Genomic DNA, 27,427 nt, shown 5'->3' with positions numbered 1-27,427 from the left:
TGTGTCAGTTTATGATTTACTACATGCTTTTTTATATTGAGAAATGTGTGAGTGTTTGAAGGATCTATTTTAATAAATTCATTGGTGTTAATACATATTGCACATCGGAGCACTTTTTTTTCTCCTACACATTAGCGACCTGTGATTCACTGCTATTGGCTGATTATCGCGGTTTCTTGCTGCAACCCTGTAGGGTACAATACTCAATTTGCCAAACATGAGAATATGTGGCAAATATATCTGGTGAGTCTGAACCCAACGGGGAAGTGGTGGCATGTTTATGTGTGGTGTGGTTTACACTGTTCATGCACAGGTTATGATGAGATTTGACTTCTCTCTTATCACCGCTATTTACCATACATCTTTTGGTGAATTTGTTTTTTTATGGCACATACATACTTACATTGGTCCAAGCTGGATCAGTGTAAGCGTGTAAAAGTTACCATACCTAAACTTTAGCTTTAAGTTTTCTACTATGTGTGATTATGAAAGGCACTTTTTCTTTGTTCACGATTGCCCTGCATGTAGGTTAATGGATAGCATGGACAGCATAGAAAACTGCTAGTTACAGGTCTGTGACAAACCATTCAAGAGAGCTTGATTTTTTTTTTAAATTGCAATCCAAAGTTTTACTGTGATTGAAGAGGTCAGGTGAAGCAGCACCAATCAGAAGGATAATGGCAATAATCTATGAGCCAGTATACACATGAGGCTGAGATGCTTTTGTTATGTGTTTTAGCTGTGCATCTGTCATGCATTTGCGTTAGTTGAATGGAGGACTAAAAACACAAACATCTCAAGTTGACCTTAAATGATCCTAAAAGCTAGCTACACTAGCCCTATAGGTCTTTGGTTCTCCGTGCAAGTGTATGTGTGTCCTTAATTGGGAGATTAACCCTCTCCATTTGTACTGGAGACCCTTGTCACCAGTACTGATAGTGAGAAAAAGTTCAAAAGTTTGAGAACAGAACGCCACCAACATTATTGGAACAGAAATAGAGCAGACATTTTCTTCCAGTGACAACATTCTAAGAGAGTATTTATTTCACTTTGGAGATATTATCTCTCATTCCTGTGTGCCTAAAGGAGAAGAAGTAAAGAGAAATTTCCTCAATGAGAAAAAGACTGCAAAAAACATATCACTGGACTGTTATCCATCCACTGCTTTATCCCGACAAATTTAAAAAAAATAATTTTGGCTTTAAATACAAGTTCATCTAATTAACAAAAAAAAAAATACATAAAATTGATTTTAACAGTTTTATAGCTTAAAAAATTATAATAAATGGTATAAATAGAATGACGAAAATCAGTTATATTGAAGATAATAGTTAAAGTATTGGGTATTGAATATTGAGCTCAGCATCAGCTGTCCAGGGAGATCTTTCAAGGTGAGATCCCTAAAAACCGAAATAGATGGGTTTTCTTTTCTGAAATGGTAACTTTCATTATTGGATATTGTGAGTTTAATTGCTGGTGATCGAATGTAGACTTTGCCACATGTTTTACCTAGTGTTTGGGAAAGCTCATGTTACCTACTACAATCTTTACATTTGGTAAGAGGCATTTTATCTTAAGTAGGGGAGGATATTGACATTTGTGGTTGCTGCATTCAGAAAATGGACATTTCTGCACAATTCATATTTAGGGAAATTTTATTATGAACTGTACAGTGATCCTGTCTTTCTTTGGTGTTAATTTGCACACTAGTTAAAAATAGTTTGTTATAATTTTATTCTTATTATGAAATGGTTGCACTGATATTCTTATGACTTATGATATACGTATAATATATGGGCTGTGAAAGAGAGAGATATTGTTACTGCTCCCCCATTCAGATCTCGATCAGATATAAATATTTGTTCCTTGTTCAGAACAGAAATCACAGCACCAGATAGAGGGAAGTCTTCTAGCATCATCTTCCTTTGTGGCTGTCCACATTTGGTCATGTGACATCCCAGAATAATAAAACTAAAGCTGGGCATAGATGGAACGACTGAATTTAAATCCGTGTGTGGCTGAACAGACAAACTGGAAAACGTTTGTTGATCACTGGCTGCAGACAATTGGCTACAGCCCCTGATCAGTGTATTCTGGCAGCAGAGAGTTCTGCTGTCAGAATACAATGTCTTGGTGAGAGGTATTTCTTCATCCACCTCATTTGTGTGGATGGAGGAACCTGTTTGTTTTTTGTTTTTTTTTTTTTTGTTCAGCCCGCCGAATGAAAAAAATTAAGCATCTATGGCCAGCTTTAGTTGGCTCTGAAAGACATTTCCCTGCCAGGTGCTGTGAATGCAGGTTTAGAAAGGGAACTTGTATATTTTTAAAATAGTGAATAATTCGTGACTAAGAAGGTATTGAAGCCAGGTAAAACCAGGCAACTAGAATTTTTAGAAAGAGGTTATTGATGGTAGCCTCCATATTTCTCTCAGTACTATATATGCTTTATTACCTAAAATCTAGCTAAATACCCACACAGCTCGAAAAACCCTCCTTGGATTTGCCTCCACCAATTAGCATATTCAAACTTTAAACAAGGCCTAGTATTGGAGGTGGTTATATTGTATAGATCCATTCTATGTTTCCTCCAGCATTGTATAGCTGTAATAAATGAGTATCTTCTTGCTCCCAAAAAGACGCCACAGATCGTCGGACAGTGTCTGGTGATACCTCAGAACACACCAGTGAGCCTCCACCTTTACTGCTTCCTATCAAGGATCTCTATCCATACAGAAGGATAGATGAAGCTTTCCACTGCCGGCTTAAAGGATCTGTCATTGTGGACAAGAGAACACTGGCAGAACTTCAGAACTTTCAGATGGTAAGATATAATAAAAACAGGGAAGGGACATTTTAAGTTTACACATGTATTACGGGTCACATGTGATAGTGAAGGACTATTGGTGTACAGACAAAAGATTGGTTTACCTCCCATTGGAAATTTACTTCCAACAAATTGTCCTGACAGATTAAAAAACAGCACATGTCCTGATGCAGATAAATCGGTTGGCTCTGATTTTACAGACCCCATTTGGGTTGATTTACCAAAGGCAAACAGAATATTCACTTTCCAAGGGATTTTTCCCCCGAGTTTAGTGAATGAGGTGACACTTCCCTGGCTTCCATCATCTAATCATGTGCAGCGAAAAATGCAGTTTTTTTCCTTGCACATTTACTAAGCTCTAAGGAAAATTGCAATGTTGCTTGCAAAGTGAACAATTTTTTTGCCTTTAGTAAGTCAACTGCATTGCTACCAAACATGTATATATATTTTCAGGGATCAGCAAGTAATGGGTTTGGGGAGCCTTATTAATGGGGTTTAGCTAGCCTTTATTCTACTAACAATAAAAAAGTTTTCCTAAAAATATTTTGAAAAAAAAGATATTTATAAAATTTTGTACATTTGCCTGAACATTGTCAGTACAGAAAGTAATCATTATATGGGGTTATTGCTTGTGTAAGTGGGTAAATCCCTTTGGAGAGATTTTCTGTTACAACCTTATGTGTTTCTGGAGCAGAAAGCGAAAGATTACACTGATGGGACACAGAAATAACAACCTAAAGAGACCTTGACCAAAGATGTAACTATAGCCAAAAGTAGCCTGCACAACTACTATGGGGGCCTAAGGGTGGGAAGGGGTCCCCACTAATGAGGTTGTCTGATGTCTCTCTTCCAGAGGAGCTGGGATCAGATGGACAGGATCAAGCCTTGGGATTATGCTTTTGTTACATATCTCTATTGCATCCACTTTTAGTTATTCAGTAATTTGATATTAACTCCAATAAAGGGTCCAATAAATTGTAGCTATGCCCTTGGTTTTGACCATTCTGTACCCTATCTAAAACATTAAAAAGATACAGTTTTACATATACTGGTGGTTGGAAACCCATACACCTTCTATGAAATGTAGATCTACAATTATGACTTATTCTTTGCTGTGGAATTCTCACTTTCATTTCTTGTTATAAAACAGATCTTACACATCTCATTTTGGCTTGTGTAGACTTGGGAACATTAGATGAATCACCTACTGAACTGACAACCCAAACCTTTGTAATATTTGTATTTTTCTGTTTTATTTAACTTCAGCCGACAGCTAAAGGCGCCTTTCTCCGGGGTTCGGGAATGAACTTGTCACTGGGTCGTTTTACAGCTACCATTCCGGGAATTTACCAGTTTTCAGCACATATTCACATAGGTTGGTCAACAGAATTTTTCTTTCTCCAGTTTTGATAAAATGATATCTTGTTCAAATCTCTACCACGTGTCAAGGACAGAACAGAGAAGAGGGCTGCATATAATTCAAAAACAACAGTTTGACGTGCTTATGTTACAGCTTCTTGTTTTTTTTTTTTTTTATTGCTTTCTTTATTCCTGCTGCAGAGATCTTCCTCCACTTCCTGTTAGGCACTGGAACAGGAAATGAGTAGAAAGTCTTCAGTGACGATAGCGACTGCAGCAAATGTACTTTTTAGTAGAGTGAAAATCGTTAGAACCTCTGTCAGTTTTCTTTAATTGCAATTAAACTGTTGGTTGGCAGATGTCCACCTACTTGGTTAATAGGAAAACTCTTTTTAGACCAGCACTCATTATTTCTAAGTAATTACATTTTGGAACAAGGAGATGCGATATTGTCCAGTAATTTGATATTAACTCCAATAAAGGGTCCAATAAATTGTAGCTATGCCCTTGGTTTTGACCATTCTGTACTCAATCAAAAACATTAAAAAGATATAGCTTCACATATACTGGTGGTTGGAGACCCATACATCTTCTATGAAATGTAGATCTACAATTATGACTTATACTTTGCTGAGGAATTCCCAGAAAATGCGAGATGCAGGACTTTGTAGGTGCTTGCTAAATAGAACCATTTGACAATACTGTTAAAAACATTGATATTTATTGAATTAAAAAAAAATATATATATACTGTATTTTCTGGCGTATAAGACTACTTTTGAACCTCAAAAAAATCCCTCAAAAATGGGGGGTCGTCTTATACGCCAAGTATAATATCTCCAAGGTAACCTAAGTATAAGTATTGCCGGTAGATGTAATCTCTCAAGACGCTGGCTGTGTGGAAATCCTGTACTGGAATACCGTATGTACCGTAGCTTCAGCTACATACAGTATACCGCGCTGAGCCAATCACGGAGAGCGATGTCTTCTATTATTGAATGCAAAGCCTGCTCGGATTGGCGGAGTAACATCAGGCCGCCTCTCTGACTCTGCCAATCCGAGCAGGCTTTGCATTCAATAATAGAATACATCGTTCACTGTGATTGGCTCAGCGTGGTATACTGTATGTAGCCGAAGCTACGGTACATATACGGTATACCGGTACAGGATTCCCGCACAGCCAGCGTCTTGAGATTCCATCTACCGGTAATACTTATACTTAGGGTACCTTGGAGATATTATGAGAGATTACATGTATTACAGTACTTGGGGTACCTTGAAGATCTATGAGAAATCTGATGTTATTCAATGGTGTTGCCTTGCTTCGAAAGGGGGGTAGTCTTATAAAGCCCAAAGTAAAGCCCAAAACCTATGTTTTAACTTGAAAATTAGGGGGGTCGTCTTATACGCCGGAAAATACGGTATATAAAAATCTACACATCTAAGTATCACCATTGGTAAGTAATGCAAAAATATTGCTTCTTAGACTGTATTGGAGTTTCCACGCTTGTGTTGCTTCTTCAGGAAAATGCACGATACATTTAACTTCTACACAGATAACCAAAGTAATTCAATAAAGACATTTTAATTGAGTGTGGTCTATACATAAAATCAGCCAATCTTTATTGTGACCTTATAAATTGCTAAAAAATATATACATGGGACTCATCATCATTCAAACAACATCAGTTATATTAGGCAATCCCTTTCAAAAGAGCTGTTTTATATATTTTCATACAATCAAAAGAATCTATTGATGTTCAAATCACCCTTACTTTTCGGCTTAAAAAAAAAATGATCCACTTTGTGATAAAGAGGAAAGGTCCAAAGTTCCACAGTTCCAAGGTGTAACTTGGTATGATATATAGAGAGTTTTCTTTTTCACAGCATTTAGTCACGGTGCATGGGGCACAGGGTACATATGTGCTCCTGGCAGTCTGTAAACTCTATAAGAATCTGAAAGCTGTTGTGGCTGGGTGGGGTTGGATGGTGCACTCAGCAGTATACACATTTAAGGCAGTATGCGTCTTGGGCCATCGTCCCTGGGTGCATGCTGCCCCAAATGGAGGTACTGATAGGTACACTGCCCAGCCCTTTTAAGCTGTCAGATTCTCATAGAATTTATCAGAGGCTTCCGGAAGCAGGGCTGCATGGTGCACCTGTACCCTGCACCAGAGCCCATGCACCCCATGCACCGGGACTAAATGCCCAGTGTGCACGATCCAACCAAGGTTAGAGCAAATTTTCAACACAGCATATTCAATGCATCAATTTAACAAATGTCTTTATGTTTTCTTTTTGTTTTCGATTGCTGGCTGCTAACCATAGTGTGGAGATATCTCTCTTACAGTGAAACAAACAGCAATACAAATCAAATGAAGGTTCTAAAATATTTTGGCTGCAGTTTTACGCAAGAGTGTTAATTAATTCATTCATAGTTGAATGAATGCACCTGGTTATGATGTATATCTTGAGTTTGTGAGTTTTTTATAAAGTGTATGTAAAGGTGATTTTTTTTGGCTTTGGATAAAGTAAGGCATGGTTAGAAGAACCCCTGTCAAATGTTTACTGTTGTCTGTGTCCTCACTAAGAAGATTTGCTGTTTTAGCTGTTCTGGTGACCATTGGCACTGAAACAAAAAATTGAGGGGGAATCCAGCATTTTAGAGTTGTCACCAGAGCACGTGGAGAGAGTAAATCTTCAAAAGGGGATAAATGTTTAAGGGTTTAAGATGGGAGTCTCCCCTATTTTGTGAAATTTCCTATAATTTCCTATTGTGTCACCTGAACAGCGAGTGAATCTCCCCAACAGGACACAGACAGGAAAAAATACCACATTAGGGGTTTTCCCCCTTCCATACTCTATCTAAAGCTAAATATAATAGATTTGGCTATACATGCCCTTTAAATTCCTGAGTTCATGAGCTACAAAAATACTCAAGTTATTGGTTGAACTAGATGGACTTCTGTCTTTTTTTCAACCACACTAACTATGTAACTACTATGTAACTATGTAACACAAGTTATTTTGGTCCTGATATAGAGCAATACTGGATGGGCTCTATGATAAACTACCAAGTCTTACCTAACTGTTTGTTTTGTTTTATAGACCACAGTGAAGTGAAGAGTAAGGGACAATTGCGCCCACGTGACAGCGTCCGGGTTCTGATATGCATTGAGTCCCTGTGTCATGGATATACGTGAGTATTTATACTGAATGCTATGTCATCACGAAATGGGATGTAGTAAAGATGTGTAACATGGTAAAAGAGCATTGCGCATAAATAAAATTTTTACAAAGTGATGTACTGTATAAAAAAAAGGAATTGACCGTGTGTATGGATTAATATGAAAAATTTTAGGAGATTATCAGAACAGTAGATTTGTAAAATGATAGTGGAATAGTGGGGAGAGATGATTTTCAGTTTATAGTGCATTTCCTATGCAGTCATCCCATGGAAGAAAACCAAAAGATGGTATTTGTCTCCTTATGCCTACAATGGCAGCTTGAATAAGCGGTTCTTTGAGTTCTATGTGTCTGTGTGCTATTTAGCCCTGCAAGCCTTAGGACCTATAGTGGGAATATTGTCCAACTACAACTACCTGCAGGCAAGCATGGACTGCAAATGTTCCTATGATGTTTAAGACATCATCCAGGAAATATATAAAGTCACACTAAATAATATCTTTAAGCCTGGTATGCACTAGAAGTTATTTTTGTTCAACCCAGTGGGTAAAAAAAAACAAAAAACTGTAGAGCTCAGGAGGAACCACTGTACTAACTGTCCAATGTTAGTACAGTGATTTCCCCTGCTAAGCTATTATTTTCTGACAGGGGGACTGTCCCCGGCCAGAACACACCAGCCAGTCAGCGCTAATCGGATACCAATCGGCAACCTATTTCGGTCATGCCCCTTAGCTGAATGGCGAATGGTTGGCTGCCCGATATTCGGCCCATGTGTATGGCCCTTTATTCCCCAATATAATCTCCACACATCCACTACTGTAATCTATTTTTCATGAAATTGCTTGTTGATGTGCCTTTCTGCCTCTTTGTAACATCCTCTGTGAGTTTCTGAACCTCTACTGTTCCCCTCCACTTCTGTTTGTTTGGAATGAGCACATTCATTGTAGTCATTTGTACTCCATCTTGGGAGTGAGCATTCCTACATACAGTGGGACCATAGAGAATGAATGTAGCCTCCCTTTAACAGAAAGCTGGATCACAGCAGAAAAAAAAAGAAATTTGGAGGAGATTGCGAGCAATAGAGGGGACTTTTCTGAGTTAAGAATACATGTTTCAATAGATTTAGCATTTATTGTAACCTAAAACTCTAGGTCAATTACTTCTAATGCAAGAATTGTTTATATAATCTGCAGCAAGTGGCTTAGTGGTTAGCACTTCTGCCTTGCAGCACTGGAGTCCCTTGGTTTAACCGCTTGCCGCCCGCCCGCCGTCATATGACGGCGGAGCGGTGCGACCATTATCCTGGGCCGCCGTCATATGACGGCGGCACTTTAAGCAGGGCAGGCGCGCGATCGCGTGCGCGCCGCCCTGCACTGCCGGTGTCGGGGTGTCCCCGGGACACCCCCCGTCACCGGCAGGGGGGAAACAGCCAATGGGCGTGGCTGTTTCCCACGTGATCGGCTGTGTTCCAATGACACAGCCGATCACAATGAAGGCGCCCACAAGATGACCGCGCATGCGCGATCGGGAGCGCGCAGCGCGGTCATGTCGGTGGCACTGTGTTCCGTAGGAACACAGCTGTCACCGGCGGTAGTAAACAGTCACTGACAGTGACTGTTTACTATGTGATCGGCTGTGAATCCATTCACAGCCGATCCCAAAATGTAAACAAAGAGCAGTAACTCAGTGTTACTAGCTCTTCTCCCCTCATACAGCTTCCAGTATGAGGGGAGAAGAGCTAGAAATAGTGAGTTACTGCTCTGTACACATGTTACAAAGTAAAAATCACACTAATAAAGGTCCCCACACAGTCCTCAGCCCCCCCCCAATGTCACCTGTCACCCAACAGTCACCTCATCAGTGCCCAGAAATTGACACCCATAACGTTCACATGTGAGCGCAGCGATCGCGGGCAGAATCACCGCGATTCTGCCCGCGATCCGGAAATCATTGCAAATCGCGGGACGCCTGTGCGTTGCCCCTGATTTGCAATAGCACCCCAAACGCTGTGCGATGTTGCCGCCATTTCCGCCTGCCGAATCGCGGTAACATCGCGCAAACATCGCATGACGCCCAAAAAAGGTACAAGAGTTTCTTTGGAGCATCATGCGTTGTTTGCGCGATGTTACCGCGATTCGGCAGGCGGAAATCGCAGCAACATCACACAGCATTTGGGGTGCTATTGCAAATCACGGGCAACGCACAGGCGTCCAGCGATTTGCAATGATTTCTGGATCACGGGCAGAATCGCAGTGATTCTGCCCGTGATCGCTACGCTCACATGTGAACGTAGCCTAAAGTTCACCGGTCACCAGAGACTACCATCGGTACCGCCGTGCACCATCGCCCGTCACCTGTCACCCATCAGTGACCATCGCCCGTCACCTGTCACCCCATCAATCACCGTCACCTGTCACCCCATCAGTCATCGTCACCTTTCACCCCATCAGTCATCGTCACTTGACACCCCATCAGTGATCGTCACTTGTCACCCCATCAATCATTGTCACAAGTCACCCCGTCAGTGATTGTCATCTGTCACCCCATCAATCATCGTCACCTGTCACCCCATCAATCATCGTCACCTGTCACCTCATCAATCATCATCACCTGTCACCTCATCAATCATCATCACCTGTCACCCCATCAGTCATCGTCACCTGTCACCCCATCAGTCATTGTCACCTGTCACCCCATCAGTCATTGTCACCTGTCACCCCATCAGTCATCGTCACCTGTCACCCCATCAGTCATCGTCACCTGTCACCCCGTCAGTCATCGTCACCTGTTTGCCATATACATGCAATCACTTACTGACCGCCTAACGACTATATGCGTCGGCCATTAAAAGCTAAATACTGGGGTTATGGCAGCAGATAGCCCCCATAACCCCGGTATTTTTTGAAACGGCGGGCGGTCGGCTTTCAGATAAGGGTGGTCCCAGTGGCGGATTTGCCGCGGAATTACCCTTACGGTGCAGGGGAAGAGGTGCCCCCCCCCCTCCTGCCGCGTCCCAGACGTTTTCCCAGCTTACCGGACCCGCCGGCAGTGGGGAAAACTATCCGGTCCCGGATTCTCAGAGACAGGAAGTCGAGTGAGGGCAAAATGGCCCTCATTCAACTCTATGGTCTTGGAGGACCGGAGCTACGTCAAAAGACAATGCCTAGCAACCGGTTTAAAGGGCCGCTTTTTTTTTTTGCTTTTTTTTTTTTCCTCTTTCAACAATTTTTTTTTTTTTTTTCTTTTTTAGTGTAGTTGTGAGGTGTGAGGTCTTTTTGACCCCAGATCTCACAATAAAGAGGACCGGTCATGCCTATTTCTATTACAAGGGATGTTTACATTCCTTGTAATAGGAATAAAAATGATCAAAACATTTTTTTTTTTTTAAACTGTGTAAAAATAAAAAAATAATAAATAAAATAAATAGGAAAAAAAAAAAAAATTAAAGCGCCCTGTCCCCGTTAGCTCGCGCGCAGAAGCAAACGCATACGCAAGTCCCGCCCACATATGTAAACGGTGTTAAAACCATACATGTGAGGTATCGCCGCGATCGTTAGAGCGAGAGAAATAATTTGAGCCCTAGACCTCCTCTGTAACTCTAAGCTAGTAACCTGCAGAAATTTTTAAAATGTTGCCTATGGGGATTTTTAAGTACCAATGTTTGGCACCATTCTGTGAGCATGCGCAATTTTGAAGCATGACATGTTGGGTATCTAATTACTCGGCGTAACATTATCTTTCACATTATGGAAAAAAATTGGGCTAAATTTACTGTTTTCTTATTTTTTAGTTCAAAAAAGTGATTTTTTTTTCAAAAAAATCGCATTTGGAAGACTGCTGCGCAAATATGGTGTGATAAAAAATATTGCAACGATCTCCATTTTATTCTCTAGGGTCTCTGCTAAAAAAAAATATATAATGTTTGGGGGTTCAAAGTAGTTTTCTAGCAAAAAAAATGATTTTAGCTTGTAAACACCAAGTGTCAAAAATAGGCCCAGTCTTAAAGTGGATAAATGGACAACTTTGTGTAAAGCGCTACTTGGATGTGAGGCCTATGTATGTGGCCAGGCTGTGAAAAAGTGTTACACATGTGGTATCGCCATACTCAGGAGGAATAGTAGAATGTATTTTGGGGTGCAAGTTTTGCTATGTACATGCGATGTGTTAGAAATATTGCATAAATGGACAGCTTTGTGTAAAAAAAAATGTGTTTTCATTTTCTTTCCACATTTTCCAAAAACTTGTGGAAAAAAATGACATATTCAAAAGACTCATTATGCCTCAAAAATTATACGTTGGGCTGTTTGCTTTCCAAAATTGGGTCATTTTATGGGGGTTTCCATTGTCCTGGTGCTCCAGGGCCTTCAAAAGTGCGATAGGTTGTCAGGAAATGATATGTGTAATTTGTGCTCCTAGAATGCCGGACGCTGCTACTTGGATGTTAGGCCTCTGTATGTGGCCAGGCTGTGAAAAAGTCTCACACATGTGGTATCGCCATACTCAGGAGGAGTAGTAGAATGTGTTTTGGGGTGTAGTTGCAAGTATACATGTGCTGTGTGAGAGAAATAACCTGTTAATACGGCAATTTGTAAAAAATAAAAAAAAAAAAAAAAAAATCTTCATTTTGCAAAGCATTGTGGGAAAAAATTACAACTTCAAAAAACTCATCATGCCCCTTATTAAATACCTTGGAATGTCTACTTTCCAAAAAGGGGTCATTTGGGGGGTATTTGTACTTTCCTGACCTTTTATTGTCTCAAGAAATGAGATAGGCCTTCAGTACATCAGGTGTGATCAAGTGTGATCAATTTTCAATGATTCGCACCATAGCTTGTGGACTCTATAACTTTCACAAAGACCAAATAATATACACTTATTTGGGTTTTTTTTTTACCAAAGATAAGTAGCAGTATAAATTTTGGCCAAAATTTGTGAAGAAAAATTACTAATTTGCAAAATTTTATGACAGAAACAAAGAAAAATGCGTTTTTTCACGATATTTTCAGTATTTTTTTATTTATAGCACAAAAAATAAAAAACCCAGTATTGATCAAATACCATCAAAAGAAAGCTCTATTTGTGTGAAAAAAAGGACACAATTTTTGTATGGGTACAGTGTTGCATGACTGAGTAATTCTCAGTCAAAGTGTGAGAGCGCTGAAAGCTGAAAATCGGTCTGGGCAGGAAGGGGGTGAAAGTGCACTGTAGGCAAGTGGTTAAGTCTTGGCCAGAATTCTATCTTCGTGGACTTGGGAGTTCTCCCTGTGCTGGCATGGGTTTCTTCCGGGTACCCACACTCCGGAGACATGTTGGTAGGTTAATTGGTTCCTATGCAAATTGGTCCTAGTATCATATTTTAATGAGCGAGCCCACGATGGCTGTCTTCATATATATCCCAACAGAGGATAAAGTGCTTTGAGTCCCCAGGTGAAAAGCACTTTAGAAATATTAATGAATGAATAGATAGCTGAGACACCCAGCAATGTCCTAGGGGGTCCCCCATCATCAAAACTCAAGTCTTATCTGTACCCTAATAAAAAGATGCTACAAGGTGTTAAAAATACTGGAGCAAAGTGTTGATTTATAACCACAATATCCCTTTTTGGCTGTTCTTCATTAGTTATGAATACATTTTCTTAGAACCAGATTCTCTTGTAGTTGCAACATAAAGGAAAGGCTGTAATGGATTACCGGTTGTTATAGTTTACTACATTTTTCCCTTCATCCTTAGTGCATGCACTGCTTTATGCACATCTGTGGTTACACTGAGTTATATCACAGCTTTAAAGCCAAACTCCAGCCTTACCTTCGGTCTTGCTCAGTTTTGCATGCTCCTGTCCTGTACTAAAATGACTTACTCTACTTTCACTGCACACTATGAGGTTGTCACAGTATGCATTAGAATCTTCAGCTTGTCAAATAGAACTATTTTAATTGCCTAGCTTGAGGAAACCCAGCATCATCTAGGCCTTTCCCCCCCAGCCCTACTGTCTCTGGCCCACCCATTTCTCTCAATCATGGAGGCTCTGCATAACATGTGCAAATTCAGTCAGCCTAGGAACGTCCAATCCTCCAGACTGATGTCAATCTATAAAGAGTTGAAATTGAAGCGCCACGCCACTGCTAAGAGGTCCAAATACACAACTTTATTCCATTAACCGATTGTCGCCAAATCAAGTACAGCTTTCCGGCTCTCCCGTCCCACTGGGAGACCCTCCTACCAGCCGGCATGTCTGTGGGCTGGCCGGAGACCCATACAAAGCCAGAATCGGCTTTGATCGAGTCTCCACTATGGTTACCCGGAAGTGATGACATGACTTCACTTCCTGTTTACCTGGCTGTCAATGATGCTACTTTTTTCTAAATCGAAAGTATTCAAAAACGCAGATCTTGGCATTTATATGCTTTCAAGTGCAAAGGAGGGATTTGGGGTCTTATGCCTATTGCTGTCACAAGTATGCTTACATTCCTTGTGACAGCAATAAAAGTGATCCAAAAAAAATAATGAAAGCAACAGTGTAAAAATAAAAATAATTAATGATAAAAAAAAAATGTAAAGTACCCTGTCCGCTTTTGCTAGCGCGCAAAGGCGAACATGTGCGTTGGTCCTGCATGCACGCAAACAGCCCACACATGTAAGGTATAGCCACAAATGTCAGATCATGGGCAGTAATTCTAGCACTTGACCTTCTCTGTAGATATAAAGTGGTAACCTGTAAAGGCTTGTAAAGTGTCACCTATGGATAGTAAAATGTACGTTGTTTGTAGCCGTTACGCAGGCGTGCACAAATTTAACATGTTTGGGATCTATTTACTCGGCATAACATCATCTTTTATTTTTTTCAAAAAAATTTGGTTATGTTGTTTTTTGCTTTACAATTCAAAAAAGTGTATTTTTTCCCCAAAACTGCATTTGAAAAAACGTTGCACAAATACATACCAAATTGCAAAACCCACCAATTTGTTCTCTAGGTCTAGGGCCTCTGTGTTAAAAAAATATATAATGTTTGGGGGTTATTTTCTAGCAAAAAAAAAAGATTTTCACTGGTATACAAGAAGTGCCAGAAAATGCCTGGTCTTCAAGTGGTTAAAGGTCAGGAGAACAATTCAAAAAGTAGCAATGCATTTTGAGGGTATAAGTGCCCCCTTCATAAGGGCTAGAAAGAACATAAGAATATTTTCATATCACTCCCATATCAATACAATATCTCCTACACAGGGTCATATTTAAAACCAAACAGTCAATAGTAGTGAGAGTGTCAAAATAATTACATAAAAATGAGAACATGAGTGCTGAACAAAAATGAGAATATGAGTGCAGAAAAAAAAATAACAACAATAATTATTATTGCCATTATTGAAATGATACATTGTGGGTGATGCGGTAACCTAATAAGAATGAGAAACAAAAAATTGGGTAAAAACTCTTGAAACTGGTATGTGTATACATTGAACCATACATTATACAATCTATTTGTAGAACCATAAAACAAATAAAATAAAAAATAAAAATAAATAAAAATAATAACAATAGCATAATAATAGTATTACCAATAATAATGATAGTACTAACAACGATAATAATCACAATCACTATTGTAAAAGTGATACTTTCTCTGTAAAATAATTTACCTAATGGGATCGGAGGTATGAAAAATGAGTAAAATGATATGTGCGTAACTTGAACCATACAATATACAATCTGACTGTTCAATTGTAAGTTCATGCAGAAAGAAAATATAATGATAATAATAAAAATAATAGTAGCCATAATAATCAACATTATTAAAATTGATACCTTCTTGATAATAAATTGATCTAAAAGGAGTAAATGTGTAAAAAAATGAGTAAAATGGTAAATGTAGGCTTCAATTTTAACTCTTTTTACATCACACTACAAGCCAGGGAGACTGTGGAGATCCTCTGGAGTATATAAGCTGCCTTACACCAACAATAATACCTTGAAGTGGATGTAAACCCTCACATACAGGGAGTGCAGAATTATTAGGCAAATTAGTATTTTGACCACATCATCCTCTTTATGCATGTTGTCTTACTCCAAGCTGTATAGGCTCGAAAGCCTACTACCAATTAACCACTTAAGCCCCGGAGGATTTGGCTGCTAAAGGACCAGACCCCTTTTTTCAACTTGGCACTTTGTGACTTTAACTGATAATTGCGCGGTCATGCAATGCAGTACCTAAACGAAATTTACGTCCTTTTTTTCCCACAAACAGAGCTTTCTTTTGGTGGTATTTGATCACCTCTGCGCTTTTTATTTTTTGCGATATTAATAAAAAAAGAGCGAAAATTTTCAAAAAAATGACATTTTCAACTTTGTCTTTTAAAAAATATCCAATATACTCAATTTATGTCATTTTTTTTGGCCAAAATATATTTAGCTACATGTCTTTGACAAAAAAAAAATCAATGAGCGTATTTTTATTGGTTTGCGCAAAAGTTATAGCGTCTACAAACTATGGTGTAAATACTGAAATTTACGAAGCTTTAATTTCTGACTGCCTATCTCATTTCATGAAGTGCTAAAATGGCGGGGCAGTACAAAACCCCCCCAAACTACCACTTTTTGGAAAGTAGACATCCTAAGGAATGTTCTGAGGGGCATGTTGAGCTCATTGAATATTTTATTTTTTTGTCACAGGTGTTTGAAAAATGACAAAAATAATTTTTTTTTTTTTTTTTACACAAAGTTGTCATTGAAATGATATATTGCTCACACATGCCATGGGTATATGTGTAATTACACCCCAAAATATATTCTGCTGCTTCTCCTGAGTACAGGGATACCACATATGTGAGACTTTTTGGGAGCGTAGCTGTGTACGGGAGCCGGAAAACAAATCACCACCATCAGAATTTCAAAGGGCGTACATTTTTCATTGCATTTTCTCACTACCTATAACGGTTTTGGAGGCCCTGAAATGTCAAGATACCACAAAACCCCCCCAAATGACCCCATTTTGGAAAGTAGACACCCCAAGCTGTTTGCTGAGAGGCATGGTGAGTCCATGGAATATTTTATATTTTGCCACAAGTTTCGGGAAAATTACAATTTTTTTTTTTTAATTTTTTTTTTTTACACAACGTTGTCACTAAAAGATAAATTTCTCACACATGACATGGGTATATGTGGAATGACACCCCAAAATACATTCTGCCACTTCTCCTGAGTATGGGGATGCCCCATGTGTGAGACTTTTTGGGAGCCTAGCTGTGTACAGGACCGCGAAAACCAATCAACACTCTCAGGTTTTCTAATGGCGTAAATTGTTCATGTCACCTCTGCACTACCTGTCGCAGTTTCGGAGGCCCTAAAATTCCAAAATAGCACAAAACCCCCCCAAATGACCCCATTTTGCAAAGTAGACACCCCAAGCTATTTGCTGAGAGGCATGGTGAGTCCATGGAATATTTTATATTTTGCCACAAGTTCCGGGAAATATATATATATATATTTTTTTTTTTTACACAAAGTTGTCAGTAAATGATATATTGCTCACACATGCCATGGGTATATGTGAAATGACACCCCAAAATACATTCTGCTGCTTCTCCTGAGTACAAGGATACCCCATGTGTGAGACTTTTTTGCAGTCTAGCCGCGTACAGGACCCGGAAAACCAATCTGCACCTTCTGGCTTTCTAAGGGCGTAAATTGTTGATATCACTCCTTACTACCTATCACACTTTTGAAGTCCATAAAAGGCCAAGATGGCACAACCCCCCCCAAATGACCCCATTTTGCAAAGTAGACACTCCAATCTATTTGCTGAGAGGCATGGTGAGTATTTTGCAGCTCTCATTTTTTTTGGAAAATGAAGAAAAAACAGGAAAATGCATTTTTTTTCCTCTTTTTTCAATTTCCAAAACTTTGTGACAAAAAGTGAGATCTGCAAAACACTCAACATGCCTCTATGCAAATAGCTCAGGGTGTCTACTTTCCAAAATGGGGTCATTTGGGGGGGTTTTGTGCTATCTTGGAATTTTAGGGCCTCCGAAACTGTGATAGGTAGTCAGGAGTGAAATCAACAATTTACGCCCTTGGAAAGCCTGAAAGTGGAGGTTGGTTTTCGGGGTCCTGTACTCGGCTAGACTGCAAAAAAGTCTCACACATGGGGTATCCCTGTACTCAGGAGAAGCAGCAGAATGTATTTTGGGGTGTCATTTCACATATACCCGTGGCATGTGTGAGCAATATATCATTTACTGACAGCTTTGTGTAAAAAAAAAAAAAAATATATATATATATTTCCCGGAACTTGTGCTAAAATATAAAATATTCCATGGACTCACCATGCCTCTCAGCAAACAGCTTGGGGTGTCTACTTTCCAAAATGGGGTCATTTGGGGGGGTTTTGTGCTATCTTAGAATTTTAGGGCCTCCGAAACTGTGATAGGTAGTCAGGAGTGAAATCAACAATTTACGCCCTTGGAAAGCCTGAAAGTGGAGGTTGGATTTCGGGGTCCTGTACTCGGCTAGACTGCAAAAAAGTCTCACACATGGGGTATCCCTGTACTCAGGAGAAGCAACAGAATGTATTTTGGGGTGTCATTTCACATATACCCATGGCATGTGTGAGCAATATATCATTTACTGACAGCTTTGTGTAAAAAAAAAAAAAAATATATATATATATATATATATTTCCCGGAACTTGTGGCAAAATATAAAATATTCCATGGACTCACCATGCCTCTCAGCAAACAGCTTGGGGTGTCTACTTTCCAAAATGGGGTCATTTGGGGGGGTTTTGTGCTATCTTGGAATTTTAGGGCCTCCGAAACTGTGATAGGTAGTCAGGAGTGAAATCAACAATTTACGCCTTTGGAAAGCCTGAAAGTGGGGACTGGTTTTCGGGGACCTGTACTCGGCTAGACTGCAAAAAAGTTTCACACATGGGGTATCCCTGTACTCAGGATAAGCAGCAGAATGTATTTTGGGGTGTCATTTCACATATACCCATGGCATGGGTGAGCATTATATCATTTACTGACAACTTTGTGTAAAAAAAATAAATAAAAAAAAAAAAAATTATTTTCCCGAAACTTGTGGCAAAATATAAACCATTCCATGGACTCCCCATGCTTCTCAGCCAATAGCTTGGAGTGTCTACTTTGCAAAATGGGGTAATTTGGTGGGGTTTTGTGCTATCTTGAAATTTCAGGGCCTCTGAAACTGTGACGGGTAGTCAGGGGTAAAATCAGCAATTTACGCCATTAGAAAACCTGAAGATGTGGATTGGTTTTCGGGGGCACGTACACAGCTAGGCTGCCAAAAAGTCTCACACATGGGGTATCCCTGTACTCAGGAGAAGCAGCAGAATGTATTTTGGGGTGTCATTTCACATATACACATGGCATGTGTGAGCAATAGGTCATTTAGTGACAACTTTCTGTAAAAAAACAACAAAAAAAAAAGAAATAATAATTTTCCCGACACTTGTAGCAAAATATAAAATATTCCATGAACTCACCATGCCTCTCAGCAAATAGCTTTGGGTGTCTACTTTTCAAAAAGGGGTCATTTGGGGGGTGTTTGAACAGTCCCGGCATTTTACGCTCAATCTTAGCCACACATCACCCACTCTTCTAACCACTTGAAAACCAAGCCTTTTCTGTGCCTTTTTGTTTACATGAAAAAATATTTTTTTTTTACTAGAAAATTACTTTGAACCCCCAAACATTATATATTTCTTTAAAGCAGAGGCCCTATAGAATAAAATGGTGGATGTTGCAAATTTTTTTGTCACACGGTATTTGCGCACAGATTTTCCAAACGCAATTTTTGCGAAAAAAATACATTTTTTTTAAATTTATTGCACAAATACACTATATAATTCCAATTTGTTTGGTAAAATTTAAAAGATGATCTTATGCCGAGTTCATAGACACCTGACATGACATGCTTTAAAAATTGCGCACACCTGCGCAGCGGCAAAAACGTACGTACATTTTTAAAAACCTTTAAAAGTCTCTACAGGTTACCACTTTAGACTTACAGAGGAGGTCTACTGCAAGAATTACTGCACTCGATCTGGCGATCGCGGCGATACCTCACATGCATGCTGAAATTGCGGTTTACATATGACACTAGACCAACGCTTGCGTGTGCCATTGCGCGCAAGCACGGGGGAAAGGGGGCGGAGCTCGATTTTTTTTTTTTTTTTTTTTTTTTTGCTCTTTTATGTTATTTTGACACCTTTCCTTTAATTTTTTTTTTTTTTTTAAATCATTTTTATTGCTATCACAGTGAATTTAGATATCCCCTATGATAGCAATCGGTAGTGACAGGTACTCTTTTTTTTAAAAATTGGGGTCTTTTATACTCTAGATCTCTCCTCTGACCTTAATGCTTCTGACCACGCCAAAATTGGTGTGATAAAATACTTTCCCAATTTCCCAATGGCCCTGTTTATTTCTGGCGAAAAAGAAGTCATGAAATGCTCGTAGCCTCCGGCATCTTAGGCCATAGAGATGATTGGAGCCATTCTAATCTTCAATTAGCTCTATGGTTAGATAACTGAACCACCGGCTGCACTCTCGGGTTAACCGGTGGGACAGGAGAGCCCGAGAAAAACCACGGAAGGCTGCGGAAGGCGGCGGTGGGGGGGGGGGGAGGCCCCTCCCACTGCATGTAAAAGCAGTCTAGCGGCCAATTACCTGCTAGGATTGCTTTTACATGTAAGCCGACCGCTGGCTGTAAAAAACGATACCAAGATGATGCCTAAATCTGCAGGCATCATCCTGGTATAACCACTCAAAGTCCAGCAACGTACCAGTACATTGCTAGTCCTTGTTTGGCATATAGGTTTTTTTTTTTTCATGCAGCCTGTGGGCTGAACGGAAAAAAAGAGAACCTATCAGAAATCAGCACAGGAATAATGCGTAGTATTACTCATCATTAACCGCCCAAACAACCACCCACTGAATTTAATGATGGGTATACACGGCACTATCCACGTATACCAAAATAGGATTTTAACTGCAGTGCTGAAATCAGAAAATCACCACAGCTGCTATCAGCAAAGGTATCCATATATGCTGAGCGCAAACACTGTTTGTGTCAGAATATATATAAAATCAATGCGTGGTAGCCGACAAGTACCTGCAAGAGAAACAGGTCACAAAAGAATGAAAAAACAAAGTACATTAAAAAAAAGTACATTAGGAAGAGTAGGACATATAAAATGACTGACAACAACAAAAGGTTTTGGATTCTCATCATTAACCGCCCAAACAACCACCCACTGAATTTAATGATGGGTATACACGGCACTATCCACGTATACCAAAATAGGATTTTAACTGCAGTGCTGAAATCAGAAAATCACCACAGCTGCTATCAGCAAAGGTATCCATATATGCTGAGCGCAAACACTGTTTGTGTCAGAATATATAAAATCAATGCGTGGTAGCCGACGAGTACCTGCAGGAGAAACAGGTCACAAAAGAATGAAAAAACAAACAAAGGACATTTAAATGTACAGTAAGAAGAGTAGAAGGACATATAAAATGACTGACACAACAACAGTTTTTGGATCCTTTTATTTTTCTTTCTAACTGTTTCTTCATGTCTTGATTTGGGACTGCGATCTTCTGCGATCTTCTCTTCCAGCTTGGGTCTCTCAAAATGTCGATGGACATCCAACATCCTTCGAGACCCTGTGTTTGTGTGCCCTACACTGTGTCGTGCTGTACCCTACACTAATACTCCACTAGTGTATGGTAGCGCTCAAAACATTCCCCGATGCAGAGACCAGGTTGGTCAGGACATTTGGGACAATAATAACGGGTGTCACGCCTAAATCCGCGCCTGCGACAGACACGACATCTTCTTTGGGGCCATCTTTGGGTAGGGGTACTCGGGAGGGCATAAGGAAAATGCCTCTCATGCAGCCGGCTCACTGCATCTGGAAGGGGAAGTTGGGCAGGCATGCCTCCTGGGTACAGGTAGGCAAGGATGATCTCTTCCTGGAATTCCCGGAAAGATCCAGTTCGTCCTGACGCCTTGTATAGGACAAAGGCGTTCAGCATCGCCAATTGGAATAAATAAACAGACACTTTTTTGTACCAGCGTCTGGCTTTACGGGCAACTAAATACGGCGCCAAAATCTGGTCGTTAAGGTCCACCCCTCCCATGTTAAGGTTATATTCGTGGACACAGAGGGGTTTCTCCACAACGCCAGTTGCCGTAGTGATTTGGATTGTCGTGTCTGCGTGAAGGGAGGACAGAACATAAACATCCCGTGTATCCTTCCACTTCACCGCAAGCAATTTGTCCGTTTTCAAGCAGGCTCTCGCCCCCCGACTAAGACGGGAATCTACAAGCCGTTGGGGGAAGCCCCGGCGATTAGGTCGCACGGTGCCACATGCGCCAATTTGTAATTCGAGCAGGTGACTAAATAGTGGCACGCTTGTATAAAAGTTGTCCACGTACAAATGGTACCCCTTTCCGGATAAGGGTGACACCAAGTCCCAAACGATCTTACCGCTGCTCCCTATGTAGTCTGGGCAGTTGGGGGGCTCCACAGTGCTATCTTTTCCCTCATAGACCCGGAAACTAACTGTATAGCCTGTGGCCCTGTCACACAATTTATACAGTTTGACCCCGTATCTGGCACGCTTGCTGGGGAGGTACTGTTTCATAGCAAGGCGGCCAGTAAATTTAATCAGGGACTCGTCAACGCAGACAACTTGTTCGGGGGTAAACAAGGCTGCAAACCGCTGATTGAAGTGGTTTATGAGGGGCCGAATTTTGTGGAGCCGATCGTATGCAGGGTCTCCCCGAGGACGACAGATTTCATTGTCGCTGAAATGCATTAATCGCAGAATTTGCTCATATCTCGCCCTGGACATGGAGGCAGAGTACATGCGCATATGGTGAAGTGGGCTAGTGGACCAATATAGCCGCAATTCACTCTGTTTAGTTATGCCCAAGTGGAGGGAAAGGCCCAGAAAGATCTTAAATTCGGAAACCGTTAAAGGTTTCCAGCCGAATTGTCTGGCAAGGGGCGAATTTGGGTTGGCGGCGATGAATTGTTGTGCATATAAATTTGATTGATCCACAATAGATCTGAAAAGATCTTCCGTGAAGAACAGCTCAAAAAAGTTCAGGGGCGTAAAACCAGCTGTCTCCACGTGGATTCCAGGTTGGGCGGTGAATGGGGGAAGTACTGGCGCTGTAGTATCAGTGGGTTGCCAATTAGGAAATGCCAGCGCATCAGGGAGGGCACTATGGGCTCTACGGGCCTGTCTTCGAATACGCGGTGGCTGCGGGTCACTACTTGTGCTAGCCACCGCACCAGCTTCAACTGCACTTAGGGGACTCGCCACGTCACCAGGTCTTACGGCAGTGCTGGTTGTACTAGGTCCAGGGTGTACTAGGCCGCTGGCGCTTGCCAGGTCGCCAGAAGGATAAGCGGCACTAGTACCCACACTCTGCTCCATACGAGCACCCTGCGATTCCTGCATCTCATCAACTCCAGAATGGGGTCGGGTACGCCTGGGTCTAACAGGGACCCATCTGTCGTCGGAGCTATCTGTCAGGGAGCCGCTGCCGTCATCAGGTTCATATACTGACCCTGATTTGGTCATTGTAGCTTCCCCTTCGCTATCAGATGACTCGGTCAGCATAAAACTGATAAGCTCTTCATCTCTGTACGAACGTTTTGGTAACTAAATTTACCCGTACAGTGATGCGACTCACAGGTAATAAAAGCACCTGGTTGTCGAAGATTATTTCAAGCGCTACCAAAAAAACTGCTAATGCTAGCAGGGATCAGGCCTGACTCTGCTAACACAGCGGTTTTGTGTCTTGTGTTTTTTTGTAAGTGACAGTAATCTGTTGATTACTACACTTACCTGGGTGAAAGGGTTAAACGCAGGTGCTGGCAGGAATCAGTGCTGATCGTGCAAACACTGCGTTTTGGGAACCCTAAACTATGGGGGCGCTAGTATAGTTCTGATCAGATCAGATATTGATCTGTTCAAACACTATACTAGAAATGGAAGTGTATGTGCGTGCGTGCGTGTGTGTGTGGCAATCAAGGGGTTATTTCTAAACTATGCGCTGGGGATCTGGGGGGGGGTGGCGGGGACCCTAAACCTCCTTTGGGAAAGAAACTAGCTAGCTAGCACAACCTCAAGTCACAATGACACCAATACAAAATACAGTAAAAACAGTATATTATGTGTGTATTAGTGCTAATGTGACAGAGGGTGTAGGGGTTAACGGGATGTGATCAGGGGGGGATCAGGGGTTTAAATCTTTATTGGAAGGGGCTGGCGGGTATCCTAAGGATAAAAGGAACGGTGGCAAGCGCTAAACCTGGTCACAAGTCACACTTATACGGGTATATAGAAAATGCTATATACTGTATACAGTGTGCGTTGTGGCAGGGGGTGTAGGGGTGATCAGGGGGGGATCAGGGGATTAAATCTTTATTGGGCGGGTGGGGGGGACCCTAAACCTGCTTGGGACACAAACTTAGTCGCCTGCGCTAATTCTGATCACAATCACACTAATACAAAAATACAAAAACACAGTATATTACGTTTGTATTAGTGCTGATGTGACAGAGGGTGTAGGGGTTAACTAGCGGTGATCAGGAGGGGATCAGGGGGGATCAGGGGCTCAAATCTTTATTAGGGGGGGTGGCGGGTAATTCAAGTGGAAAAGGGGGGGTCGCAAGCGCTAGACCTGACCACAAATCACACTTATACGGGTATATAGCAAAATGCTATATACTGTATACGGTGTGTGTTATGGCAGTGGGTGTAGGGGTGATCAGGGGGGGGTCAGGGGCTTAAATCTTTATTGGGCGGGTGGCGGGGACCCTAAACCTTCTTGGGACAGAAACTTAGTCGCCTGCGCTAATTCTGATCACAATGACACTAATACAAAAATACAATAACACCGTATATTGCGTTTGTATTAGTGCTGATGTGACAGAGGGTGTAGGGGTTAACGGCGGTGATCAGGGGGGATCAGTGGGTTAAATCTTTATTAGGGGGGGTGGGGGGTAATTTGAGTGGAAAAGGGGGGGTCGCAAGGGCTACACCTGTTCACAAATCACACTTATACAGGTATATAGGTATATGCTATATGCTGTATATAGTGTGTGTTGTGTCAGGTGCTGTAGGGGTTAATTGGGGGGCGATCGGGGGTGAAATGTGCCTATCTAACTGTGTGTGGGTGTGCTTGGTGCAATACTCACAGTAAGATGTGCTCTCCTCTCACGCTGGATCCAAAAAGACCGTTGTGGGGGGAGGGCACATCTCCTCTAAGCCTGTGTTTACATTTCACAGGCTTAGAGGATGATCTGATTGGGCAGGACCGATCAACAGGTCCAGACCAAAAATGATTGGCCTGGACCTGATGACTGATCGGTTCTGAACCCAATCGAGTCATCGGCGGCGGCGGCGGGGCGCGGGAGCGTGCACAGGGCCGGCAAAAAGTGCTGACGTAGGCCTACGTCAGTTTGCCTGGCCGGGGCTGAGTGCCGACGTAGATCGTCGTGCGCCGGTCGTTAAGTGGTTAAGCATATTAGGTGATGTGCATCTCTGTAATGAGAAGGGGTGTGGTCTAATGACATCAACACCCTATATCAGGTGTGCATAATTATTAGGCAACTTCCTTTCCTTGGGCAAAATGGGTCAAAAGAAGGACTTGACAGGCTCAGAAAAGTCAAAAATAGTGAGATATCTTGCAGAGGGATGGAGCACTCTTAAAATTGCAAAGCTTCTGAAGCGTGATCATCGAACAATCAAGCATTTGATTTCAAAATAGTCAACAGGGTCGCAAGAAGCGTGTGGAAAAACCAAGGCGCAAAATAAAAGCCCATGAACTGAGAAAAGTCAAGCGTGCAGCTGCCAAGATGCCACTTGCCACCAGTTTGGCCATATTTCAGAGCTGCAACATCACTGGAGTGCCCAAAAGCACAAGGTGTGCAATACTCAGAGACATGGCCAAGGTAAGAAAGGCTGAAAGACTACCACCACTGAACAAGACACACAAGCTGAAACGTCAAGACTGGGCCAAGAAATATCTCAAGACTGATTTTTCAAAGGTTTTATGGACTGATGAAATGAGAGTGAGTCTTGATGGGCCAGATGGATGGGCCCGTGGCTGGATTGGTAAAGGGCAGAGAGCTCCAGTCCGACTCAGACGCCAGCAAGGTGGAGGTGGAGTACTGGTTTGGGCTGGTATCATCAAAGATGAGCTTGTGGGGCCTTTTCGGGTTAAGGATGGAGTCAAGCTCAACTCCCAGTCCTACTGCCAGTTTCTGGAAGACACCTTCTTCAAGCAGTGGTACAGGAAGAAGTCTGCATCCTTCAAGAAAAACATGATTTTCATGCAGGACAATGCTCCATCACACGCGTCCAAGTACTCCACAGCGTGGCTGGCAAGAAAGGGTATAAAAGAAGAAAAGCTAATGACATGGCCTCCTTGTTCACCTGATCTGAACCCCATTGAGAACCTGTGGTCCATCATCAAATGTGAGATTTACAAGGAGGGAAAACAGTACACCTCTCTGAACAGTGTCTGGGAGGCTGTGGTTGCTGCTGCACGCAATGTTGATGGTGAACAGATCAAAACACTGACAGAATCCATGGATGGCAGGCTTTTGAGTGTCCTTGCAAAGAAAGGTGGCTATATTGGTCACTGATTTGTTTTTGTTTTGTTTTTGAATGTCAGGATGTTGCTGCAGCGCTATGCAGCTTGGTGCGGCGCAATTTTTAAAAAACAAAGGTAAAGGACTTCTTTCTGTATTTCTGGTGGGTAGTGCAGCCCATGACATGTGCACCTAATGCACATGCACAGATCTTCACCAAGTCTTACATCAGCATCCTCATTACCCACTGTACATCAGAGTCCCCTCCCCCTTCACATGAAGATCCCCTCTTGAGAAGTGTCCTCAGCTCCCCCTTTACATCATCTCCCTCCACCCCTTTCGCAGTAGTGTTCTCACACTTCCTTGATGTAAACCCCCATTAACAGTAATATCCTATGCCCCTATTTACATCATTCCTCCAAATTACTGTTCTCAGTCCCCCCACATTCCAGTCCTCAGCCCCCCTTACATTCCAGTCTTCAGCCCCACCCCACATTCCAGTCCTCAGCCCCCTCCCCGCACATTCCAATCCTCAGCTCCCCCCACATCCCAGTCCTCAGTCTCCTACATTCCAGTCCTCAGCCCCCCCACATTCCAGTCTTCAGCCCCACCCCATATTCCAGTCCTCAGCCCCCCCGCAAAAAATTCCAGTCCTAACCCCCCCCACATTCCAGTCCTCAGCTCCCCCCGCATCCCCATCGTCAGTCCCCCACATTCCAGTCCTCAGATCCCCCCCCCACATTCCAGTCCTCAGCTCCTCCACATTCCAGTCCTCAGGTCCCCCCACAAATCTTAGTCCTCAGCTCCCCCCACAAATCTTAGTCCTCAGCTCCCACATATTCCAGTCCTTAGTCCCCCCCACATTGCAGTCTGTAACTCCCCCACATTCCAGTCCTCAGCTACCCCCCACAAACCTTAGTCCTCAGCTTCCCCCCACAAATCTTAGTCCTCAGCTCCCCTCCCCCACAATGCTTAGTCCTCAGCTCCCCCACATTCCAGTCCTCAGCTCCCCCCACAAATCTTAATCCTCAGCTCCCCCCACATTCTAGTCCTCAACTCCCCACATTCCAGTCCTCAGCTCCCCCCACAAATCTTAGTCCTCAGCTCCCCCCCACATTCCAGTCCTCAGCACCCCACAAATCTTAGTCCTCAGTTCCCCCACGTTCCAGTGCTCAGCTTCCCCCACAAATCTTAGTCCTCAGCTCCCCCACATTCTAGTCCTCAGTTCCCCACATTCCAGTCCTCAGCTACCCCCCACAAACCTTAGTCCTCAGCTCCCCCACAAATCTTAGTCCTCAGCTCCCCCCCCCCACAATGCTTAGTCCTCTGCTCCCCCACATTCCAGTCCTCAGCTCCCCCCACAAATCTTAGTCCTCAGCTCCCCCCCCACATTCCAGTCCTCAGCACCCCCACAAATCTTAGTC

At 42.1% G+C, this 27,427-nt stretch overlaps 1 protein-coding gene across 1 annotated transcript in view; it reads left to right on the top strand.

Moving 5' to 3' along the window:
- C1QTNF12 (C1q and TNF related 12) overlaps window positions 1-27,427 on the top strand; it is a 174,653-nt gene that overhangs the window by 105,819 nt on the left and 41,407 nt on the right. The window contains exons 4-6 of the mRNA XM_082273556.1: window positions 2,637-2,821; window positions 4,091-4,199; window positions 7,291-7,381. Of these exons, the coding sequence (XP_082129682.1) occupies window positions 2,637-2,821; window positions 4,091-4,199; window positions 7,291-7,381 (385 nt within the window). The remainder of the gene's footprint in view (window positions 1-2,636; window positions 2,822-4,090; window positions 4,200-7,290; window positions 7,382-27,427) is intronic.

Source organism: Pelophylax lessonae (assembly GCF_965119305.1).
Source record: "Pelophylax lessonae genome assembly, chromosome: 12".
Lineage (NCBI taxonomy): Eukaryota > Metazoa > Chordata > Amphibia > Anura > Ranidae > Pelophylax > Pelophylax lessonae.
The sequence above is the reverse complement of the archived record's forward strand: the minus strand, read 5'-3'. Positions and strand labels throughout refer to the sequence as shown.